Genomic DNA, 24,756 nt, shown 5'->3' with positions numbered 1-24,756 from the left:
AAAAGTTAAATAACTTTATTGAATATTTAAAAGGAATAGCAAATTGTACATAACAGACCTGAAGTTACATATGCAATCATCCTTTTTAAAATTTAACTATTATGGAAATGCCTATTTCATAAATTTAAAATTTAAAAAAAAATTCAAAAAATCATGGGTAGCATCAACAGAGCAGAATCAGGAGGATTTATATAGTTAACACAGTAAAAAACAAAGCAAAATCAAATCCAACTCTGAATGATTTCAGAACTTTGAAAGCAATGATCAACCCCACTCTCCAAAGGATCTATAATGAAGTATGTTAGCCATCTCCTGACAGGGTGACATACTCAAGGTGTGGAAATATATACATTTTTGGACTTCTCCATTGTGGAAATTCATACTACTTGACTACACTAATTTGTTAAAAAAGGATTCTGTCAATTTTTAATTGGGGGTAGAGGGAGGTACAGGGTAGCAATCATTATGCCCCAAAAGCAGGTGGTTGGGAAAATCTTTAAAAATTCACATTAAAGTAAGTTTTATTCTCTAGAAGAAGCACAAACAAGTGCAATATTAAAAGTAATGTGAAAAGCATTATATTTATTTTTTAAAGTGGAATATGAAATAAAATAAAAATTCATGGTTTCATATACAATCCCTATGTATAGAAAAGCTCATGGAAGGGGATGTTCAGAATTGTAAAAAACTTATTTTAAAAAATACTATTGAGCCTTCAAGACAGGTGAATGCCAACTTATTGAGGGTTTTGTGGCATCCCACAATCAAAAATGACCTTTCCTTTGTCAGACTTGAAAGAGCAGTTTCATAGATTCTCTTAAGTACCAAACATTATTTTTAAAATATTATAAATTATGATGCAGACTCCTTATTTGATTGAAAGATTATCTATTACCTCCCTTAGATCTCTTTCTGAAAATACCTGGACTTAATACTTCTGTTGAATTGAAAAGAACTGACTCGTTCCTTGCCTTCTGAAAGGTTAAATTCTTTCCCTAAAAGGAAATAAAAATGGAGGCTGTTCAAGAAATTTTTCCATGTTTTATCAAAAAGATGACTGGATGTAGAGTGTTTTACAAACTTTGAAGTGCTCCATAACCATACATTGAGAAGCTTTGGAATTCAGAACGTACTCTTTACCAAAAAGCATGTTGTAGATGGGCTGAGAAGGGAGAGATTATCCTCTGGTATACACATACTGGGCTAACCTTCTATACCAGTGCTTCTCTGCACAATCTGTATCCTGCCATATGTGACTTCACAAATACCAGTTCCCTTCCCAAGTCCTTCTGGTCTCCCCATGCACCAGTTTCAAAAGCACTTCCCTGAGACTGACCAGACGATGTTACCCCCTATTTTCAAAACTCGAGGTTTTGCCATATTAAACAGGACTCCAAAAGGTTTTTCTTCAATTGCAGACTTTCCTGAATCCCCTTCCAAAGCCTATCCCCTCACTCCTCCCAGGGCTCACTGAACTGTGCACAAATGGGACCTGGCATCATCATTTTCACAAAATGCCCCTCCATAAGGCATGGTCTCCCTGTAATAAAGCCTAAAGCTTCAATTAAAACCTCACTTTTACATGAATTTACAAATGATCCAGATGCTCTTATGTATAGTTTATTACAAATTCAATTAACAGCCTGAAAGCTCCAGAGTAAGAGTGAACAAGTTGAATTTCAAAGTTACAAATAACTGACTTTAAAAAACATTTATTTTCTTGGCCTTTTCTTTTTGTGTATGTTTTTTGGACCACTGTGTTTGAATTTTTTCTTCTTCCTGATAAGACTTTTCACATCTCTGTCATGAAGCCAATCATCTCGTTCAGCCTCCCACTGAAGTTGCTTGATACCTTTGAAGAAAAAAGTCAACTTGGTGAAGTAATTGATTAAATAAAGTATTTTTACTATAAAAAGTATTTTCAAACACGTAAAGCCAAATTTTAGTGGGGTGAGAGGTCCCTCCCACCGCATTATTCTGAAGACAGATGGATATAGCCAAAAGAAAGGAAAACTTTCAATGGGGAGATATCTTTTAATAAAGCACCTTATTAAGATGAAGAAAGTACTGAATAACTTTTAAATGTCAGAAACTATGACATTTAGTTCATTATTATGGGGCTTATGGTAAGTAATGTGATTAATAACTTAGAATCAATTCTGGGAGCCCCATTTCAGAAAAGAAACTGATAAAGACCATAAGAAGTTCAAAAGCACTGCTTGAATCACCTTGACATCCTACTAGAGTCATATCCATGGAAGGAATGGGAATATACGGCCTGGAGAAGACTCGGGGGAGGGGGGGAGAGGGGGTGGACAGATGGACATGATAATGATCTTTAACTAACTGAAGGTCTGTCACAAAAGAGGGGAAAGACTTGCTCTGTTTAGCCTCAGTGAGCACAACTCAAAACAAAGGTGTTTTAAGTTAGAGGGACTTCCTGAGAATTAGTTGCCCAGAAGTGCAATAGTTGGCTGGTGATCAGTTCCTCTCACGAGGGGTGTTGAGGCAAAAACTGGATGGCTATGTTTTGGTAAGCAGTGGAGGTGACTGTAGTGCATGGGTTGGGCCAGATGGTGTCTACAGTCCCTTTTGCTATGGTGAAAATATAGTTCATGCTCTGTTCTTCTGGAGGACACCTCTGTGAAATTTTGGACAAAGCTTTCCAGTTATATTAAATCAAGGTCATCTATTATTCCTCAAATAACATTTCAGGACCCCTGATCTTAAATCTTACAAACCACTTACTTGCATTATCTCTGTTGGCCATGGCATTCATACCAATGTTATCAAACTTGGAGCCAACGTTTTCATCCAGTAGCTGGCCAAACTTAAAACAAAAAAAGAGAAGCTTATGAAAATTTTATCTTAAAATAATGGTAATTAATTTCTCTTTCTGTTTTAGACTTACCTCTTCAGCAGATACAAATAAACTGGAGTCATTGAAAGATCGCTTCTTCTTCTGCCTTGGGCCTGTAAAAAGTGTTAAGTATTAAATCCAAGATTAAGTGCAGAAAATGGAAAAAACATCTTGAGACAGGTAATAGTGGTAAAACCTACAGGTGAAAAGAGAAGGTAGATGAGGCAGGATAGAGAAGTCCTGGTCCCTCCATTTCTCACTGTCTGCACCTGCCATTCTTACTTGCCCTCTGAAACCACAAAAGCTACAACCAGTGGTTTGCAGCTAAGGAATTCTCTACTTCCTCTACGTGGCAAGGAAAAACAAATGTATATATGGGGAGAGGAGTGTGAAGAAAAGCAAGGGGCAGGTTGGTAAAGAAACTAAAGAAAGCAACTAAGGAAAGAAACTAAAGAAGCAACTTCCATGTAGATGTATCAATAGGTAGTACTATTTATTGTTACTATCTTAATTATTCGAGTAGAAAGGGAAGCAAGCATTTAAGTGCCTACTATGTTCCAGACTATCTATTAAGCACTTTACAAATACAATCACATTTCATCCTCACAACAATGCTGGGAGATAAGTGCTATTTTTATCCCCACTTTACAGTTGAGAAAACTGAGGCAGCCAGAGTCTTACTGACTTGCCCAGGGTCCACAGCTAGACAGTGTCGTGTCTGAAGCCAGATCTGAAGAAAGAAGAGGAAACTTAAACCAAGGTCTTCCTTAGGTCAGCTATTCCTCCGCTATGCTACAATGCCAAGTAGGAGGATCAAAACTGTGATATGATAGAGCTGTGCAAATCAGGGCCTAAAGTTTCAGTAAAAATAAAAAAAAAAATTACTTACAAAAATTAGCCTACATTATTTAAGGCAGATGACAAGGCCTTTAAGATACATCACTGTGACATTGTTAAATACAGAAAAAGCTGACAAAAGTTTATAGTCAAGATTTTAAAAATTATTTACATTAGAGTTCCAAAGTACTACAATTGAGTAAGCCTGTTATTCATTAACAGTAGTAATACAGTAATTTTTTAAAAAATGCTCAAGGATAAGCAAGGCAGATATCAGAGAAGTTCTAAACCTCTAGGAAAATGAAAAAACAGGCCTTTAGAACAGGCTTCAGCTGGAAAGGAATGAAAGCATTTTCAGTGCCATAAGAAGACTTGGCAAGTAAGATGCTGTGGAAGAGGAACTCAGGTATCAAGGAAGGCAGTAGTGTCACCATGAATGAGAATGAGAGATCTGGAAGGTTTTGAAACATGAAGCAGAAATCAAGGCAAGGAAAAAATGGAAAAAACAAAGGCCATGTACTTTAGATTGCGTATTATAAGACGCTTCATTAGAAGGACTGGTTATAGTATAGGGGAAAATATGAAGATATTCGATATGGAAATATTTTCAGAGGAAAAATGCATTAGTTCCTTCCAGTTTTAAGTCTGAGAGAACAAAGGTATGAAAGACATAAATCTCTTCTTACCTTGAAATGATGCAGCAAAGTCAACATCATCTGCTTTTCTTCGTTTGCCTTTTTTAATGCTGATCTTGGTGCTGACTTCATCTTCTAGTTCTGTTATTAAAATAACACCCATAGAGCAATCTAAGTTAGTCAGACGACCAGCCTTTATTAAGCTCCCGCTACATGCCAGACACTGTTCTAAGTGCAGGGGATACAAAGAAAGGTACAAGTACGGTGCTTTCTCTCCAGGAACTCCCCAAACACCATCAAATGATAAATAGAAGATCTACATGTGTAATTAGAAGGCAATATCAGAGGGAAGATACTATCAGTATAGGAGACTAGGAAAGGCCTCCAGTGCTGCGAGCCACAGGTGGCAAGGCAGAGAACCATGTTCCTTTCATATGTACTAAGCTCCACTTCACATAATTCACAGCTGGTCAGAACTTTACTCTAATCCTCTCTCAGTTTTCTGATACGGAAATAGACCCAAGAGGGAAGCTGACAGAATAAGGATTGGAATCCAAGTCTTTTCATTACAAATGGAACCATGTCACCCATAACACATGCACAGTAAGTGCCTCAGAGGGAATGAATGGAGAAACTGAACTGAAACACACTGTCTATAAAACATTAATTATGAAGTTCATTCATTTATGGCATGGTCTGTACTTTTTGTGCATTTCAGCATTCTACTGTTCTAAGAATGGGGCAGTGTGGAAAAGAAACCCTGATGCCCCAAGTCCTTCCTGGAATGTGCCAGGACAACTCACAAGCTCTAAATTTCAGCCCTCATTCTGCCAACTTATGAATGGCTCAACATGTGATACATTTTCTCATGTGTAAAATAAGGATATAGAATGTTTTAGTTATATCCAGTTCTCTTAGAGAAAATTTGTTATAAGGAAGAGATTTGTAAGCTATAAAATCAGTGTATTAATCAACAAACATTAAACAACTGCTAGGGTCCAAGTATTGGTGAAATTAAATACAAAAGCACAAGTCTCTATCCCCAAGGAGCTAATATTTTATCAAAAGTGTCATAAGACACATGAGCTATTCTCACTCTCTGCTCTTCCTCCCTATACCCAATGTCAGTATAGGAATATCAACTAATGGGAAGGGTATGGAAGAAAGGGAGAAGAAGAAGGGGAGAAGAAAAGTCATCTTGTGGAACCCTACTCCAGATACTTTTTACTTTACAAAGGTCTCAATTTCTACGCTGGAAAAAATGAATCTAGCACCTCACTCATCTACATCAACAGGATTACTATCATTATGTGAAAATGTCTGCCAGCATTAATTCCACCATGGTGCCATGTGAAAAAAAAACAAGAGAAAAACTGATCTGGGGATTGAAGAAAGGAACTGAAGTGATCCAAGTTTCTAAAATACTAAGAAAAGAGTATCTAGGGAAGTTACTTCAGCAAAAGCCCTATAAACCTTTAGGGAAAATAAAGCAGATAGGTTCCCCAAAAACCTCCAGTAAAAGTTCTTGTCATCCAAAGATGCCTTCTGACCTGGAATGCTTTCACTTTCTTCATCCAGCACATCCATGAATGCACCTCCATCTTCACCAATTTCCTCAAATTCTTCATCCATACTGCCCAAGGAGATCTCGTCATCATCCAAATCATTGAAGTCATCATCATCACTACCTTCCAAGTCGGATTCCTCATCCCCTTGGGTATTTTTAGTCCCTTTAGTTTTCTTTTTTACATTACTAAAAACAAACGGAAAGACCAAGCTTTTTGTTAAATGTGGCAAGAGTAAGAACAATAAAACAGGCAACTAGTTAAGAGAAAAAAAGTACTTTACCCAGCAAAATTGAGGTCATCCTTTCCAGCAGCATTAAAGTAATTATCATTTTCAACTGTGTCTACAAGACAAGAAACAAAGATCAAATAAAAGACAAAGCAAATAAAAAAAGCAAAAAAAAAAAATCTCAACACATTTTATAACCTCACTTATAAATAAGACTCAATAAATATTTGTTGAAGTTGATAGTGATGACCTGTCCTAAAGAATCCTGCAACTTATGGCAGTGTGAAAAAATTAAGTTTGTTGCACAACTTATATACAATTATATTGCCAGATCACTTAAATTTCACTGTCATCTAGTAACAATGACAGCTAATGTAAACAGTACTACAGGGTGCCAGAAAAATCAGTCTTTTGTGACGCTATGTTATGTTGGACTTTTATTATAGTAAAAATATAAACTATTCAAAAAGAGTCTAGCTAAAATTAACTCAAATGCCTGGAGCACCAAAATCTTAAGTACCACTATTTTCTTCATTTTCCATTTCTATTTAAAATTTTTTTTTAACTTTTATATGGCAAAGATTAAGAAGGAAAATTGCCTCTGTTTGTACCTTTACTTTAAATAGGCTAAAATGGATCTCTTATTTCACATGGTTTTTAATCAAGAACTGGGATTTTTTTCTAAGCTCAATCACCTAGTTTGGTAACATTAATTTAAGAACACCAAAAGCAGTGAATGTGTTTCCCCCCAACCAGTTTTTTATCTTTCCCATGATACAAAGATAAATCGAAAACCCTTCATATGTCAAACACATTGGATATTTTTTCTAGAACACATGGTTTGAATGGTATTGGTACTTCCCAAAGTACTAATTCCAATAACGGGTGCATTCAGAATTTAATGTCATTCAAGCGTTAAATTAATTTATATAGTTTTAATGTTTCTTACTCTTTTCTAAAACTCAAACTAACCATTTTGTTTTAGTTAATGTATAATTTAAACGGCAATGGAGAAGAACAAATTTCTTTGTTCAAAGTGATGGAACAGAAAATATGTGCCCTAAGGAAAACAAGTCTCAAGGTTACCACAATATTGTCTAGGCAAGAATGGGAAGGGCATGAAATGAACAACTTGGGGGGAACTGGAAAGCTGGGGACAGCTGTGGAGGCAGAGCTGACTGCATCTGCCAAGTGACTGGCTGTGGAGGCTGGGGTGAGAAAGAAGAAAGAATCAGAAATGCTTTCAAGGAGGACCGTGGTGCCATAAAGAAGACAGGGATAAAGAAATTCTTTTGGAGGAATCAGTGTTTGAACTGAGTTTTAAATATGTGTTGCAGATGAAACAGTGGTGGGGAACTAGAGAGAGAAATAAAACCAGTTGAAAATAAAAGGGCTGAGGACAGAACACAGAACTGTAGGTCACTTGCAGAGGTAATCGTTGCATCTATGGGCGTAGATAATGCCAAGAGAGAGAGTACAGAGCAGAGTGCCAAGGACAGAATCTTTTAGAGGTCCCTAACATATAAAGGACAAGAAAGGAATAAGGAAACATAAGAAATCATCTTCCACTAAGAACCTCAACCTAAATTATATTATTTCATCTAGCCTATTCACAATTCAGCATTCTGAATTATATTAAGGCACAGACATTGGAATATTAGGATTTAAGTTTAAGGCAAAGGACGACAGTGTGAGTTACTGTTCCACATGGGTGGAGCTTGTAGGACAAAGAAACCCTAAGCATAAAACCACCCTGATAGCAAGATCACAAAACAGAAGGCTGGACAAAGGAGGAGGTGCACTGAAAAGTCTTGATGGTTGCCTGTGTCTATATTCTCCTTAAATTTATCCTGGCAATGCAACCCATGAGCTTATGATATATCCTACAGGTTCAGATGGTTATAAACAACAATTATGGGATGCAGAGAGCACAGAACCAGGGAAGAGACGTGAGAGACAATAAGGGCCAGCAGCACAGAAGAAGTAAGCAAATAACCCAGGGTGTTTTCTCAAGTTCTCTTCTATCTTCTGTGGATGAAAATGGGAATACTGGTTGGCCATCCATCATCCCTCACCCCAACCTCGTGACTAGCCTGCCTGGTCCAATTATATACTTCTCTAATGAGGTATCTCTACCTCACTTCTAACTTCTCCCCAGTAACATGCTGCATGAAGCTGACTGATGTCCACCAGGTATTTCATGCTTCCCTCTGCAGAATCCTCAGGCTTGATTCTTTGAATTGGCTCCATGATTTGTAGCCACTCATCATCACTGGAAGACTACTGGTATGAAAGAGATGAGCCTTTGTCTCAGGAAAAGGGTGGGGGTCATTAAAAAAACCAATAACCTATATCCCAGCCCACTCTTTTCTATTTCGGGCCCATTTAAATGTTTCGCCCAGAAATCTCCACATAAGCTTGTCCATCCATATGCAGGGCAGGCAACAGTCTGAAGAACCTCTCCAGACTTACTTCATTTTGGGCCATGATGGGAAGGTCAAATAGGATTAAATTTACAAAACAAACAGAAACACTTTCTCACAAAAATAAATACTACAAACCAAGTATCTTCTCAAATTCTTCATCATCTACATCTTCTACACTTTCATCATCTGAAGATATTTGACGTTTACGTTTTTCTTTGTCAACTTTCTTGTAGTACCTGAAATAAGAAACATCAGCAGTTACTGATGTTCTACATTACTCACAAGAGCTACTTCATACTTTTCTGATCAACCTACGATCTTAATGATGTGGGTATCCCCAGTGTGTACAAGTCAAACTAAGCAATACAGATTCTTTATCTATTTACTTTCCCCGGGGTGGATTATCAGATCAAGTTACTTCTGTGGGTCTCACTGACCCACAGTACATTTTAACTAAAGACACCCAGACACTTCAGTATTGATATGATTTTGACTGTCAGGGATACAAAAGCTGCCTCTATCAAGAGTACACCGAAATACTAAAATTAGCAATATGGCTAAAAGTCCTTGACTTAAGGAACAAATTTCAAAAATCCTCTCCATTCTCTAGAATATTAGTTCCTAGTGGTCTTCCAGGCAGATTGTGCTTTAGCTCCAGCCTACCACCAAGTCAAACATTAGCCTCAATATAGCTATAACCATTCACATTTACATATCACATTAAGGTACATAAATGGTTCCTTGTGATTATCCTGAGTCGAGAAGTATAAAATTATTATTATCCCCATTTTACAGATGAGGAAACTGTAGCTCAAGTTTTAAGTTGTCCACAGAGTATGTGTCAGAATTGGTATTCAAACTCAGGTCTTCGTGAGCCCAGGACTAGTGCTTTTTTCTCTAATGTTGTTCACAAAACATTAGAAATGGAGTACAGGCAGGTCTAATGCATTTGGGAACCAAGAAGTTTTCAGGTAGATTCTAATCTGTTTTCCATGCAATGTATGGAGATAAGCATGACCAGTCAGTATAATTACTAAGTCATCAAGAAACAAACACTGCTAGCACCATTACCACTACTAGAAAAAAGGAGGTGAATCTTATAGGAATAAGCTTTAAGTTAACTTTGCTTTCTAGACATCCCCACTCCAAGGTCCATGTTTCCAGGAACAAATTCATTTCAGTTATTTAAATCACTTAAATCTGAAGTAAATCTTCAGACTGAAGTTTTTAAATTATTTGAAGGACTATAAAGTCCTTCAAACTAATTACATAACCTACTACTTCAAAATGCCATTTGTAGAAAATAACTTTTAGGGTTTACTGAACCTTCTCCTATTCATATTAACACTTTATTAATTTGTTTCTCATGCCTCATAATTGATTCTATACAACTTGCAACCCAAGCTAAAATTAATCAAGATACTTTGCTTTAAAAAGCATCATACTATGTCCTTCAAATTTCTGAACTATCACAATTAAAGAATGAAATGACAAAGAAAAACACGTTACCTATAGAAAAAAATTTCATCCACTGGTATTTGGCTTTCTTCTTTTGCAAGGAATTCCTTACTGTTCACTGTGAAATACAAGAAGCCTTATAACTGATTTCACTGAAGAAAAAACATCTTATTTCAACACTTTCAAAAAAGTACATTATTAAAATTCCTCAGAATAAACACTAAACACTTAGTAAATGGAATATTTCATAGCTCTCGAAAAAAGATAATAAATGGAAACCCCAAGAAGAGCTAGAAGTGAACGACTAGGGGATAAAGAAAGGGTCAACCTTAACCCAACCTCCATCTCTTTAAAGAGCCAGGAAAGCATCAGAAAGGGTCTTGACTCCTGAAATACTTTTTTTAATGTATGAGACTCAAAGCTATATTGGTTGGCAATAAACATGACAAAGGTTCTGTCACCATAGACTAAGTTAAGACACAATTGCTTTGTTTTCAAAAGAAAAACTAAAATTTGAAGGAATTTTCTTCTCAAATCTTTAACTCTTAATTTTCTGTACAATTCATCCATCTGAGATAAGCTACAAAAACACTACCAGTATACATTATCTTAATGTATGGTATAATCAATGGCACAATATGCACCAGTGTTAAAATGCACTTATTACTAACCACAACTGTATTCTCAACTAAGAAAATCTGCAAGAACTACCTAAGTTATTATGTTTACATCTTAAAAAATGAAAATATAAGTCTTCTTTTCAGAGACAGTCCCCAAATAAACACATTATCTAAACTAAGAAATAGCTTTGTTTTTCCTTTCTCTCAGGCTCTGGAAAGAAAATATTTCTGTAATGAATGGTACCAATATTTAAAATGCCATGCTGAAATAAAAATTAGAACTATGAGCTAGCTCCCTTAAATGCTAAGTAATTGGGGAATTAAATCTGATTAGTTACAAAAATCTGAACAAAACTACCTAAGAACTGATTAAAAAAAAAAAATTTAAATTTATATTAATATAAAAATGCCAACTCTGCCTTTCTTTATGACAGCCCTATTTATGTATATTACAAGACTTGTCTTTGGCAGAAACACAAAACAGAAACAACAGAAAGCCTGGGTGGAAGACCTGGGATATATACTATCACTATCTCTTTTTCTAGAGAATAAGAAGTTTTTGGATGAGCCATTTTTTTTTCCAATTACAGGAATAACACTCACTTTACTATGAAAAATAACACCAACAGATGCCTATATAATCCTTCCAGAGCTCTCTATGGTGTCAAGTGTACAAGTTTCATACTTACCAGCAAGATTCCGCAAATCATTCATAAAATGCTTCCTCTTTGGCTGCATCACAACACTGTCTGTGTTCTCTAAAATGGAAGTACAAGTCAGTAAAATATAAGTAATCACAGAACGTTAGCCACAAAGTCTGATAACTAAATCCTTTACCACAAAGGAAACACTCACCTTTCCCTTTATGTTGCTTTGGATTCCTATATACAAATCGATCCAAAAATCTCATTAGCGTAAAATCCTCTAACGGATCTCCTGAATATTGAATATAATCCCCCTATAATGAATAAACATGCAAAAAGCCAAAAATCATGTAAAAACTGAATTCAAATTGTAGATTTATGACCACACAAAATTTTATAAAACAAAAAGTGATACTGGGTTGAATTAAAGATAAGGCTGCAGACCACAACACCTATGCTTCTCCTTCTACAAGATAATAGACCACCAACCCCATTCTTCTCCCTCCCCCAGGCTATTTCTGATTGAGTGGAAGTGATTTAAGTAAAATAACAAACCTCTCAGAAATGAAGATGAATCTGAGTTCCTCCTCTACCATTTATTAGCTATGTGACTCTGGGGAACCCTCAATGAACTTCAGTTTCTTTACAAGGAAAATGGTATTAATTCCTGTTACCTTTCTTCCTCAGTTACTATGTGAAACAACTGAGATGATGCATGTAGAGTCTATGGTAAATAGCAAGCTCTCTATTACAAGCTATTGTTACCTGAATGGTCCAAAGAACCAAGACATTGGAGACTTAGCACAAAACCTCATCCCAAGATGAGGGACTTGAGCAACAGGGAGATGAAACAACTTGATTGAATTAGAGTATCATAAAATCTGAAGAGTTGAAAGGAACCTCAGGGGTTGCCTCTGTAGTTCACCTCCTGAGTATCCCTCTCTACAATTCTTCGAACAGTTTCCGCTTGGAATACTTCATGGAAGAAGAACCTAAGTTTCTCGACTGACTTGCATCCCATTCCTGAACAGTCTTAATTGTTAACAAACTTTCCACTCTAATAAGATGAGATAAGGTGTGAGTCTGTACTATGGTAAGAGTATGGATCTACCCAACCATAAGAGAGAATAGCTGAAATGCAGAGCTAGAGACTCTGGTTCTAGATAAAGAGCTTTATCTACTATACTATGCATTAAAAATTACCTATAAACATATGCTTGCAACTATTCTTAGATTCATAAAACCTACAAAGGGATGATGGATGGATAGACAGAGAGATGCTCAGCAGTAAGAATACAAATATAAGGAAAAGACAGACAGCCCCTGCCCTTCAGGAGCTTCCATTCTAGTGCAGGAAGAGAAACACAAAAGAAAGCTGAAAAAGGGTCAAGGAAAAAAGGTACCTACTCAAAGGATCTAGAACCATCAAGCCCCTTATGTCACAGAGATAAAACAGATGCTCACAGGGGTTAGTAAGTAGCAAGGCAAGTGTTCAAGCTGCTGGAACATGGAATTATTAGCTCTTTTGTATTTAACAGGGCACTATGCTCACTTCAATCGGTACAGAAAGATTTTCTGTGGGTCTATTTGTGATTACCTAGCAGAAAGTTAGACATACACTTCTTATAAACCTTTTTCCTTTCCTTTATTTGTTTCAGACTTACCTGCAAAATAGTTTTTGCAAAAAGGGCAACAGATGGATGAAAATGTTCAGAAAGCTAAAAAAAAGAAAAAAGTTTTGTAAATTGCAGATTTTTAATTTAAGATTGTCAGGGAAAAGACAATTTGAACTTGCGAAATAGATAAAACAAAGGGTGATTGTGAAATTACTCTTTCACTGATTTTAAAAAACAAAACAACTCCTTTAAGTGGCCAGACACCCTCAAGTAATTATATATTACGTGATCTATGAACAATTCCATTGTCAATTTTACATTCTAATTTTTAATTACATTAGGGGAATTTGGCCACTTAAAGGAACCAATACTTATTTGCTTAACAAAGGACAGGAAAAGAGGAGATGACATTTAGACAGGGATACAAAAAACACAAATTTTATTACCTCTGTTAAATTTAATATACTCTTCTAAAAACGTTTCATACAAAAATTAACTTCACAAAAACTATTCACTGGTGACTGCAAAATATTCTTGATTTATTTGACTTTTTAATCGTCTAGTTCATTTAACAAGAAATTTAACTAAATTCATCATTTATTCTAAAAAGAAAAAATCAAACGGCACTATGCTTTCCTTCCTGTGAAGGCACTCTCCAGGAATGCAGATTGCAATCCAGTCACATTCACATACACATCTATGTAGCTCTTGTCTATGTCCTCTCTCCAGTTCTCATTGGGGTAGGGGGTAGGAGAAAGGGGGAGATCTTCCCTCTTGATAGCACAAAAGCACTGGGGTAGCACACAGGACATAGGCAGATCATCATTTGCCCTCAATACAGAACAAGCCTGTCTTTTACTCTAATTCCTGTTTGGTAGGTTTCATAACCACTCACATGCCACATGCATCTCTGCTGCCCTCTGAATGATACTCTATTTCATAATTTCTTGGAGATTAAAATGTTCCATGTCCTTCAGCCAAACAACATCAGTACAATATAGGGAGTTAAGAGAGGGGCCTTGGTTAGCCCATGTGGAGATCCAGACCAAAATGGGAGGTGACCCAACCATGAGAGTACTGAGGGATCAAGTAACAAGGGAACTGAAGGGGGAGAAGACAGTAGACATATGGGGAAAAAATCTTGGACTTTGCCAAGATGAAAAAACATCAGGAACTACTGATATACCCTCCTTCCCACCTACGTGAAATTTAAGAATAATTTCCCAACATTGAGCACATCTTTGATGAGGATATCTTTGTCTCAAAATCAAATATTCAATAGTCACATCATGTTATTTAGAATTTTAAAACCAAATATTTACTGAGAATACGCTATAAAATAAATTACTATAAAAATCCTTTGCAGTTGCATAGAATTTTTCAGTTTCTAAAGCAATGAATAAAAATTGTGGCCTTCTCCTTTCGGGAAAAAGAAGAATCCTAATATATTAACCTTACTTCAATTAAAGCACAATGGTATTAAATGAAAATCTAAGAATACTTTACCTTTCTGAGTTCCCAAAGACTTGTATTATCAGCTCCACAGAACAAAGGATTTCGATTCAATGGATCATAGGTATTTAAGTTTTTTCCACCTAAAGAATACAAAGTAATGATTTCCAAATCAAATTTCCCAGCTCCAAGGTCAGCCCATCAACCACCTCTCCCACAGGGTCTGTGATATACACCAGTGGTATGGCCACGGGCAAAGCACTTAGCTTCTTGGTACCCTCAGACAGTTCTCAAATACTGTAAGTTATAGATGAATTGGTGATTTGAAATGATTTTTTGAAAAAAAAAATTGAAAATGAGTTTTCACACACCAATAAATTATCAGGTCTGGAAAGAAAAAACCCATCACTCACAATGAGAGTACCCAACTTACCACCTAATTTTGCTAATCAAGGCCATTTTGCTATCCAACAATGCCAGCTTCTCCTACACATGCCCACATGATTCTAGAGCCTAACTTTAGACCAGGCTGGTACCTTCTCCTTGAGTTCTTTATTCCCAGTAAACCCATGAGATAGGTAGTATAGTAAATGTCTGTGTGCTAGAGATTCAATAACTGAAGTTTCAGTGAGATTACACAACCTGTTTAGTCACATCTCTAGTGTTAAATGACAGAACTTGAAGTCCTGGGTCTTCTGACTCTTAATTCAGGAACCAATGTATTACAGTATGCTGACTCTCACAGCAAAGATAAGCTTGAGTTCCAGGCCTGGCTCTGACATCAAAGAATGTAACCAAAGAGTATAACCAAAGACTGTATCTAGTTTCATCTGTAAGATGGGAACAATATCCACACTAGCTACCTGACAGGAGTGTTGCGAGAATCAAATCTGATGTGAAACAAAGTACTCTGTGACCATAAAATACTGGATAAATTTGTGCTATTAGTATTGATTACTCAAGGTTATAGCATCAGAATGCCAAAGAGAACTCAGCATTTTCTATTCAACATCACAAAATGACCCCTACATAAAGTGTTTACAGCAGAACTTCTTTGCAGTATGCAGTATCAGAGGAATAATAATGAAGCAGAAGCTCATTGATTCAAAAAAGGCTAAACAAACCATGGGCTACAACTGTAATGGAATACTGCTACAACCTAAAAAATGATGAATAAAGATAATGAATGGACACAAAATGGAATAAACAGATCCAGGGAAATGAGATACTTAATGACTACAATGACATAAAGTGAAAGAATTAAACAACAAAATCAAAGCGGAATGCTATGAAATCCTAAGGACTACAACTGGTCCCTGAGGAGCGGTAGGAGAACCAACCTCCCTTCCTTTCACGCAGAGGCGGAGGACTATGTGTGTGAAACACTGCACATAATGCTGGATTTAGCTGCGGTATTGGTTAGTTTTGCTAACTGTTTTTTCTCTTTTTTTTATTATTTGTTGTAAGAATTGCCTTTATGGAAGGGGGGGAAATTGGGAGAGATGTAATGGTAAATATAACTGATACGGAAATAAAAGCTATCTATTAAAAAAATCAATATGAGACCAGAAACTTTGTTACTCTATCCAGCCCTCATCCCTCTAAGCTCCAGTTCTGTATCACTGAATGTCTACTGTATATCTCCATCTTAACGTCACACGGGCACCTCAAACTTTGAACGTGTTCAACAGACCTCAGTATCTTCTGCCTGAAAGGCACCTATTTTGTTTCCAATTTCCCTATTTCTGTCAAGGGCCTACTTATCTTTCAATAACAACAATAACTGACATTTATGTAATTTATTTAAAGATTGAAAAAGGTTCCACATATAGTATCACAGCTGAGTGATGGTGGTTACCAGGTTTGCAACCCTGCCCTTGTTCTCTGCTCCTCCCGCTCTCTGACCCCCCATAACTCTTGCTGATTTTAGCTCCATGACACCTCTAGTACCTGCCCCCTTCTGTCTGGTACTATGGCCTTCAACCTAGAAAGTCTCTCTACTGCAATCGCCTCAGGCATCTCTTGTGTCTAAACCAGCCTCCACACCACTGCCCACAATGGATTCTCAAAGCACAAGTCTGCCCACATCCACTTTCCTGCTTGAGGACCATGAGTGGCTCATTTAAAATCCTTCACAATCAGACTCTAAAACAATTTACCTTGTGTTATTAGCATTTGTTTACTCTGTGTTGCTATTCCTCGTGTACAACATTCTATCTTTTCCCTCTGGACCTTTGCATAGGCTGCCTCCTGTGCCTGGAACACTCTCTCTCCTGGATTTGCTATCTGGAATTACTAGCCCCCTTCAAAGCTCAGCTCACATGATACCTAAAGGGCACCTTGCCCTCACCTCATCCCCCCCAGTACTTCACTGACCCCTCCCTCAGTAATTATATTGTACACTCATAGTCAGCACTGTCTCCACCAAGTAGAACAAAAGCAGAGGCTATTTTCTCTTATCCAACGTCTAACACAGAGCAGGTACAACTTAATAAATATCTGCTGCATTTAATTCAATTCCTTCATTATAAAAACTTACCCTCCAAATTCTTAAGATGAACCCATGAGGCAGAACCTGATTTTTCTGACTCTGCAAGACTTCCAATTGTGCCCTTATCCTTGTCTATTTCTTCATCTGCATTTGTTTCCATTTCTTTATCAGCATCTGTAAATTTTTCTGTACCATCATCTTCATCTAAGTCCAGAAAATTTTCTTCTTCATCAGATTCCTAATATAAGAATGGATTTTCAGAAAGTTTCAAAAAGTTCAGAACTTTGCAGGTATTTAATATTTAAAATTAATTTTGTAATGACCATAAATAAGGTCTAAAATCTTTAAAACAATAAAAGATTTTAAATAACATTTTTCAAGTGTTAATTACTAAAAAGAGATGAAGCATAGTATAACAGATAACAAGTTAATCCCATAGGCAGAAAGGCCTGGGTTTAAGTGCCCCCATGACATATATACTAGCTAAGTGACAAGTTGCATAAACTCCTAGAACTTCCAGGCAATTCTCCAGGATGATTAAGTTGCAGAACAACTGTTATTCTGAATTGGTGAAGGGAGTTTCTAATACCAATGAAATCAGAGACTGGAACTAAAAAGAAATATTAACTGTTACTACCTTGCAAAGGGGACCCTTTTAAAAAAAGGTTTTAGGTGAACAAATAAAACTACAATCTTATATCTACGTTTTGAATCTGGAACCCATGAGACTCCAGAACTCTTGGAAAACAACGTTTTCACTAGAAAAAAACCATTTATATCAAACAGATTTCTAAACAAAAGTTCTTTGTTTAGCAAATGGCAAAAGACATTTTAAAATACCATCGTCAAACCACCATATATTTAAAGAGGCAAGCCTAAAAACATTTCAGGCCTCAATATTTTTAAAAGCTTTTAAACATACCAGATGCTCGTGCAGTTGAGTTCGTAATGCTGGTTTTGCTTTAAGGATCTCAGATATAAGGTACAGCGCTCCACATATGAATGGTGGCATCTGTCCACAAGTGACTTGGAGCAGTCTCTTCACAAATGCCTTCACCCGACGTAAAACTATATCACTTTTTAGAGACTTGTAGACAAGATTAAGAAACATAGACTGCTTGGAACATAACCCCAAACCTGGATCTAACAGCTTCCTGTAGAATGAAATATCAATTATGTTTAGTCACAAGATACCTGATGTAGCAAAAGTTTACTCTAGGTAGTCCTACATGGTTAAGTATGAAGTTAATGGTTACAGGAACTGATTTCTTGGCCTTACTGATGTCCTAGACTAAGGGATCATGACTCTTATAACAGGTGTGGAAGAAAATCAATGACAGAAATAGCAAGCTGAAGGAAGGCATCAGAAAACCACAGAAACATGAACTGGTTAATGGGTTCTCCAGCCTTGGCAGTGTACTACTCCATGGAAACACTAAACATTGGTACAGCAGAACCAAAACTAGGTGCAAAAATCTACCCTGAGATCTGTACACCATTCTAAATCCTTCATGTCCTATGTTCTCAAGTCTTTTGCTCCCCATTCTGATATCCTCTGAGCCACTGCTATTGTAATCTCTGCCTCACATGGAAGTCCAACACCTCTATTTCTTCTTGCATTTCACTTTCAGCCATTAACACCATTCCTTGTCCATAGACAAGAGCAAGAAAACATGGGGAAAAAGCTGATAACACAAAGTGACATTTTTCTTGTGACAAGTGTGTCTTACTTCAAAACAAGGGAAATATTCCTAAAAAGCCATGAATAATCACATTTTAATGAAATGAAATGCTCTGCCCACTAACTTAGCCTCTTATTTCACTTATACTTGATCATTATAATACATGTGACAATGGATTGCAGATAAGTTAGATTTCAAGCTTCTTGGATTCTCACCATGCCATAGTTAGTAGTGTCACAGCTAGAAGAACATCCTATTTTTAAGGACTTTTTGTAAAAGATTTTATATTGAAAATAAACACAATGTCAGGGCATAAAAAAATATTTGGCTGTTAATATAGGTAGCAGGTGGGTCAGTCCTAAGCCACAGATCAGTTTGACAAAATAAAATTATTTTGTGCTTTGACACATGTGGAGAGCCAGGTAGCACAGTGAATGGAGCATTGGGCTTGGAACCAGAAAGACTGAAATCTGGCCTCAGATACTTACTAGCTGTGTGACCCTGGGCAAATCACTTAACCATGCTTGCCTTAGTTTCCTCATCTGTCAAATGAGCTGCGGAAATAAATGGCAAACCACTCCAGCATCTTTGCCAAGAAAACCCCAAATGGGGTCACGAAGAGTTGGACACAACTAAAATCTCTCAAAAACAAAACTGATACATATATGTTCACTCTATATTATCAAATCCAGAGCTATAAAAACAGGCTTAAAATTCTCTGGGCACTCTATTGAGAGATGAGAGGGCCCAAAGAGTACCTTTAGATCAGCTCTATCTGAACCTCTTATTTTACAGATGAGGAGACTAAGGCTAAAAGAGGTTAAATGACTTGCCTAACATACTGAAGAGGCAAGATTAAAAAGCTCAGGCTCTCTGACTCCAAATCCAATAAACACCACTTAACTTCATCAGTAAAATGAGGGGGCTGGATTAGATTATCTAAAAGCTACATCCCAGCTCTAAATCCTATGACATCTTGGAAAGTTGCAATACAAGGAACTTAAGAAAAGCAGGCTACTAACTTTGCTTTTTACAGACAATGGACTGTTTTTCGATCACTGAGTCAAAAAAAAAAATAACCTACTAAATACTAAGGTATAAATAAGAAATTCTGGCAATGCTAGAGGATAAAAACTCATAAAATCCATGAGTCCTGTTCCTTTTTCCAAGGAAAATCCCTGCAAAGAATTATAAAACTTTCTTGCCTATGGTTCAGGGAATTAAATAAATATTTGCTGAAGCACTGCACTGCACTAATAAATGGTCAACTGAAGATCACTTACTTGTATAAGGCTGCATAATATCGGTTTGATATTGTCTGATGAGCATCCATTACTTGGAAAAGCAACATCAAAGCTTGAACGCTGGTATTAAAGTTAACAAGATGTAACACCCTGAATAGTGTATCCAGCTGCTCTTTTACCTTTTCATCACTGATTTCAGCATATGGATAAGCTCTATTTACTCCAGTTAAAAGGGCACTGAGCATTTTAGATGCAATATCATTTTTCTTGATACAAGTCCGAAAAAAGCAAAAATAAAGAGTTATTAGTTTGTTAGCCAATACACTTTCATCATGTGAAAGTACTATTTGATTTAAGAAACAAATGGCATAGTACTGGGCTTTGGAGCTAATATTTGATCGATAGATTAGTCTCTCAATTTCACTACATACTACTCCTTTCATGTTCGGATGTTTATGAAGTAAAGTCTCTAGCAGATGGGAGGCTTTGGTGGCTATTCTGTTCTGGGGATCTCCAAGTTTATTTACCAGCTGTACGAGAAGGGCTTTTTCTTCCTCAGGCTTATTAGAGAGAATCTCATGAGCCACTCTAAGAGCTTGAGTTTTAGTGGCAACTAGCGAATCGTGACCTAAAGTTTCTAAAACCTGCACAAACTGAGCCACTAAGTGTTTGAGCTGATGTTCAAAATACCACAATATCAATCGCCTATCTCTGGTGTCCCTATTGCCGCTTGACAATTTCTCTAGTTTGTTAAAAGGATGCTGGTTAAAATTTCGCAGTTTACGATTATCTGGCAAAAGGTCTGTAATAAGAAGTTCTTTAAAAGTATCTAAAGCCATTAGACTTTGCCCTTTGCTACCCTTTTTTTGGATAAGATTCACCAAGGTCTCCACAAACTGAAGTGTATGGATAGCATCATCCTGAATAAGGAGGATCATGGCAGCCAGTCTGTCACCCAGGGTCCCAGATGACACTATAGCTTTCATCCATGTAGAAGAGGAGCCACCCTTCTGATTACTTGTCTTGCTCCTGAATAAGTCGATTTCATGTTGATACAGTTTCTGAGCCAAAGCTTTGTACTGGGACACAACCACCTGGGACTGGGGTTCTAAGGAATATTCATTGGTGTACTCCAGATCATACCATTTCCCCCCAGGTTTGATTAGCAATGCTGGTCTAGCACTGAATTCAAAGATTTCTTGCTGTTTATCTTTCCTCACAGCTGGTTTAGTGTTGCTGTCTTCATCGATGGCCTGTACTTGCTTCTTCAGACTCTTTTTGTCCTTATTAGCTGGTGCCTTTTTGTTTTCTGCTGGAGTCTCTTTTTTCTTTTCTATTTTAGATAATTTAGTTGCTTTATCATTGGCTTTGTTTCCCGCTAGTTCCTTATCTTCTTCCAACAGGAAATTCTTTGAATAGTCAGATACACCCAGATTTTTGATAAATGCTTCCAGTTCACCCTGCTGAAGGTCATCAATTATCTCTTTTTTGCCTCCATCCACAAGTTCCTCATTCTCATCCAAACTTGCCAGCATAAGATAATCTTGCTGCACAAAAATAACAAAACTGTAATAAGTCAAACATATCAAATACTTTACAGAGCTTAAGTAAACATCTACTATTTATCTTTAGTAATTATTAAATTAGCATGTCAAGCTAACTTTAAAAATGATTGGATATAACCACAGTCTAAGTTTATTCTAGAGTTGAAGATATCTGACACTAGCCAATCATATAAAATGGTTCCTTACCCAAGTATTTAAAAAACCCAGTAATTCCATAGTATGGCCTATGTGAACTGAATACTGTCAAACCAATTTGCCTGATTTCTGTACCCATATACCCATCCCCAAATGACTGAAAAAGTGTTTGAATTTCCCCAGTGAGGCTTTAGAAAAGCAGTCTAGTCAAAGGACCTGGATTTGAACCTTAGTTCGGTTATTAAAAAATGAAGGGGAAAAGGGGCTGAAGGGGAATGGGGAATGACGTCACTGTGCCTGGGAAGTAGGTACTATTACTATCCCTATTTTATAGGTGGAGAAACTGTGGCAAGTAGAGATATGACTTGCTAAGAGTCATACAACTAATAAGTGTCTAAGGCTGAGGCTGGGACTGAATTCAAGTCTTCCTGACTCCAAGGGGAGAGATCTACCTAGCAGCCTCTATAAAAGCAAATCACAAACCTTAAAGCCTTACAAAAATGTCAATCATTATTATCATGCTCCACTGTTTTAACTTGGACAAGTATTTTACCATTTTGGACTTAAGTTCCTTCCGTATAAAAATGACGAGGTTAGATATAATTTAAGGTAATTATACATAACAGAATATTAATATAACAATAAGTCACAGTAACATTTATGTAGCCCCTTAAGGGTGGCAAAGTATTTTACATATATAATGTAAATTTATCTTCCCAACAATCCTGAGATACCATGCTATAATTGGCCCCATTTTACATATGTGGAAACTAAGTCAGACAAAAGGTTAAAGAGATGTGTGCAATTCATATGCGTCTGAGGCAGAAAGTCTATTCTTCTTTCTGACTCAAAGTCTTCTAACTAACCACTGACTGGTATTCCTCCCACCTGTCTCCTTGTTCCTTCTTCATTTCCTTTGTTGGAATTTCATCCAGGTCATATTTACTATCCATGGGTGTCATGCACAGTTCTGTCCTCTTCCCCCTTCTACTATCTCACTTGGTGATCTCCTTAGCTTCTATGGATCCAGTTATTATCTCTATGATGATGATTCTCAGATCTATTTATGATGGTCTAACTTTTCTCCTGACCTCCAGTCTTCCATCTCAAACTGGATGTTCTATAGACATCTTATCTTAAACTGAACACGTCCCAAACTAAACTCATTACCTTTCCCCAAGCCTATCTTTCTAACTTAGCTATTATTGTCCAGGCTACCACTATCCTTCAAGATATCCAGGTTCACAACCTAGGTATCATCCTCAATGCTCACTGTCTCAACCCACCCCCACTCCCCATATTCAAACTGTCACCAAGTGTTTATGAAGTGCTTACTATGTGTTAAATCCTGGGGTTACAAAGGAAGGAAAAAAGGGAGTCTGTGCCCTCAAGGAGTTTATAATCTAATGGGGGAGATAACATAAAACAAATATGTACAAACAAGCGATGTACAGAATAAATAGGAAAATAATCAACAGAATATGGTACCAGCATTAATAAGTATTGGAAAAGTCTTTCTGCAGAAGGAGGGATTTTAGTTGGGGTCTCATGGATGTCTGAGAAGTCAGGAGGTATAGATAAGGAAGGAAAATGTTGAAGGCAAAGAGGCCAGCCAATGAAAATGCCTGGAGCAAAAGAATGATTTATTCTGGTAACAGCAAGAAGGCCAGTGTTATGGGACTGAAGAGTATACAGGAGGGTTGTAATATAGTGGGGAGGGTAAGCCCCTTCAGAGGGGCTTTAAATGCCAAACAAAAAATTTTTAATTTCACCCTGGGGGCAATAAAGAGCCCAATAAAGAAGGGTAACATGGTCAGATCTACACTTCTAGGAAAATCACTTTGTTGGCTAAATGGAAGCTAGACTGGAGTGTGGAGAAACTTGAGAGAGCCTCCAACAGGCTACTGCAGTGGTTCAGGCAGGAAGTGATGAGGACCCATACCAGTATGAGGGCAGGTGTCAGAGAAGGGGGCACATTCTAGAGATGCTGCCAGGGTGAAATAAACAGGTTTGGCAACAGTTTGGGTATGGAGGAGAGGGAGAGTAAGACAAAGATGATGCTTAGATTGTAAGCCTGGGGGGACTGGGAGGATGGTGGTAACCTGGGCAGTAACAGGGAAATCTGGAATGGGGAAGGTTTTTGGTTTTGTTTTGGAGGGGGCGAGCGGGTGGGGATAACGAGCTCCTTTTGGACACCTTGTTTAAGATGTCTACAGATCACCCAGTTTGAGACATAAGAAAGGTAGTAGGAGACGAGAAACAGGAAGTCAACAAAAATTTAGTAGGGTAAGTAAACGTGACCATCCAGCTCCTCTTCTACCTTTACAGCATCTCTTGCATACACCCCCTTCACTCCTCGGACACTACCACCGGCCTGGTCCAGGTCCTCATCCCCTCACACCTGGATTACTGCAGAAGCGTACTGGAGCGTGCCCTCGCTCCAATCCATCCTCCGCTTAGCTGTCCAAGTCTGCCCACGTCACCTCCTGTTTCATTCTTCAATACCCTTCGCCCCCCTCACACTCCCTCACTCTTGGGTCCTGCGCCGAGGCAGGGCAGGCTCCAGGCACCTTCATCCCCATGCCTGGGATGCTCTCGCTCCTGTCTCCGCCTCCTGGCTTCCTTGACCGGCTAGATGCCTCCTCCTTTCCCGACCCCCTACTGCCACCCTCATGGACCGTGGCGCCTTCCTTCCCTCGGATGGATCCTGTTCGCATCTCGCTCGCCTGGTGTGTCCCCAGTTCGGGTGTGAGCCAGGGCGGCGTGGTCTGTTTTCCTACCCCCAGTCCCTGGCACAGAGCCTGGCACACAGCAGGCGCTTAACTAACGTTTGTTGGCCTGACTTCTGGCTCTACAGTTGCGCGAAGCACCAAATCTCGACTCCCGTAGTGGCCGCCGCCGCCCCCAACCCCTTCTGCCGCGTGCCGTAGGTAGTGACCCCTGGCCCCCGGCCCCGCCGCCCGCCCGCGTGGGGCTGGGCCTTCTTACCTTGGTGCCTCCGAGCCGCAGCACCTCGTCCAGAGTGAAGCCGTCGTCATCTCCGTCTTCCCCGTCATCTTCCTCATCTTCCCCCACCGCCGCTGCCGCTTTCTCCGCCTTCCCAGGACCCCAAGGCCGCTTCGGGTGAAACTCCACGCGGGGTTTCTGGGGAGCCATCGCGCTCGTCGGACCGGACGCGTCCTCTTCGCATCACTTCCGCCTAGCGGCGAGGACGCACGACGCCACTTCCGGCGAGCGGGACTAAGGGGGCGGAGCCGAACGTCTGGAGAGCGGAAGGGGAGGAAACGTTGCCTGGCT

General features: G+C 38.2%; 1 protein-coding gene across 2 annotated transcripts; it reads right to left on the bottom strand.

Moving 5' to 3' along the window:
• Positions 1–24,748, bottom strand: CEBPZ (CCAAT enhancer binding protein zeta). Of its 2 annotated transcripts, none has more exons than XM_072635858.1 (16): positions 24,448–24,748; positions 19,799–21,306; positions 17,756–17,987; positions 16,882–17,071; positions 14,397–14,485; positions 12,939–12,992; positions 11,486–11,588; positions 11,320–11,388; positions 10,062–10,128; positions 8,688–8,788; positions 6,181–6,241; positions 5,883–6,085; positions 4,384–4,473; positions 2,912–2,973; positions 2,749–2,830; positions 1–1,852 (listed from the first exon to the last, which is right to left on the bottom strand). In XM_072635858.1, exons 1-16 carry the CDS (start codon positions 24,613–24,615, stop codon positions 1,713–1,715), a joined length of 3,219 nt encoding a protein of 1,072 aa, XP_072491959.1. In that variant the 5' UTR covers positions 24,616–24,748; the 3' UTR covers positions 1–1,712. The 2 variants fall into 2 exon arrangements, with proteins under 2 accessions (XP_072491959.1, XP_072491960.1); XM_072635859.1 differs by having other exon boundaries at positions 24,288–24,456.
• Positions 24,749–24,756: the final 8 nt, after the last annotated feature.

This window comes from Notamacropus eugenii, chromosome 1, assembly GCF_028372415.1.
Source record: "Notamacropus eugenii isolate mMacEug1 chromosome 1, mMacEug1.pri_v2, whole genome shotgun sequence".
Taxonomy (NCBI): Eukaryota; Metazoa; Chordata; class Mammalia; order Diprotodontia; family Macropodidae; genus Notamacropus; species Notamacropus eugenii.
The sequence above is the reverse complement of the archived record's forward strand: the minus strand, read 5'-3'. Positions and strand labels throughout refer to the sequence as shown.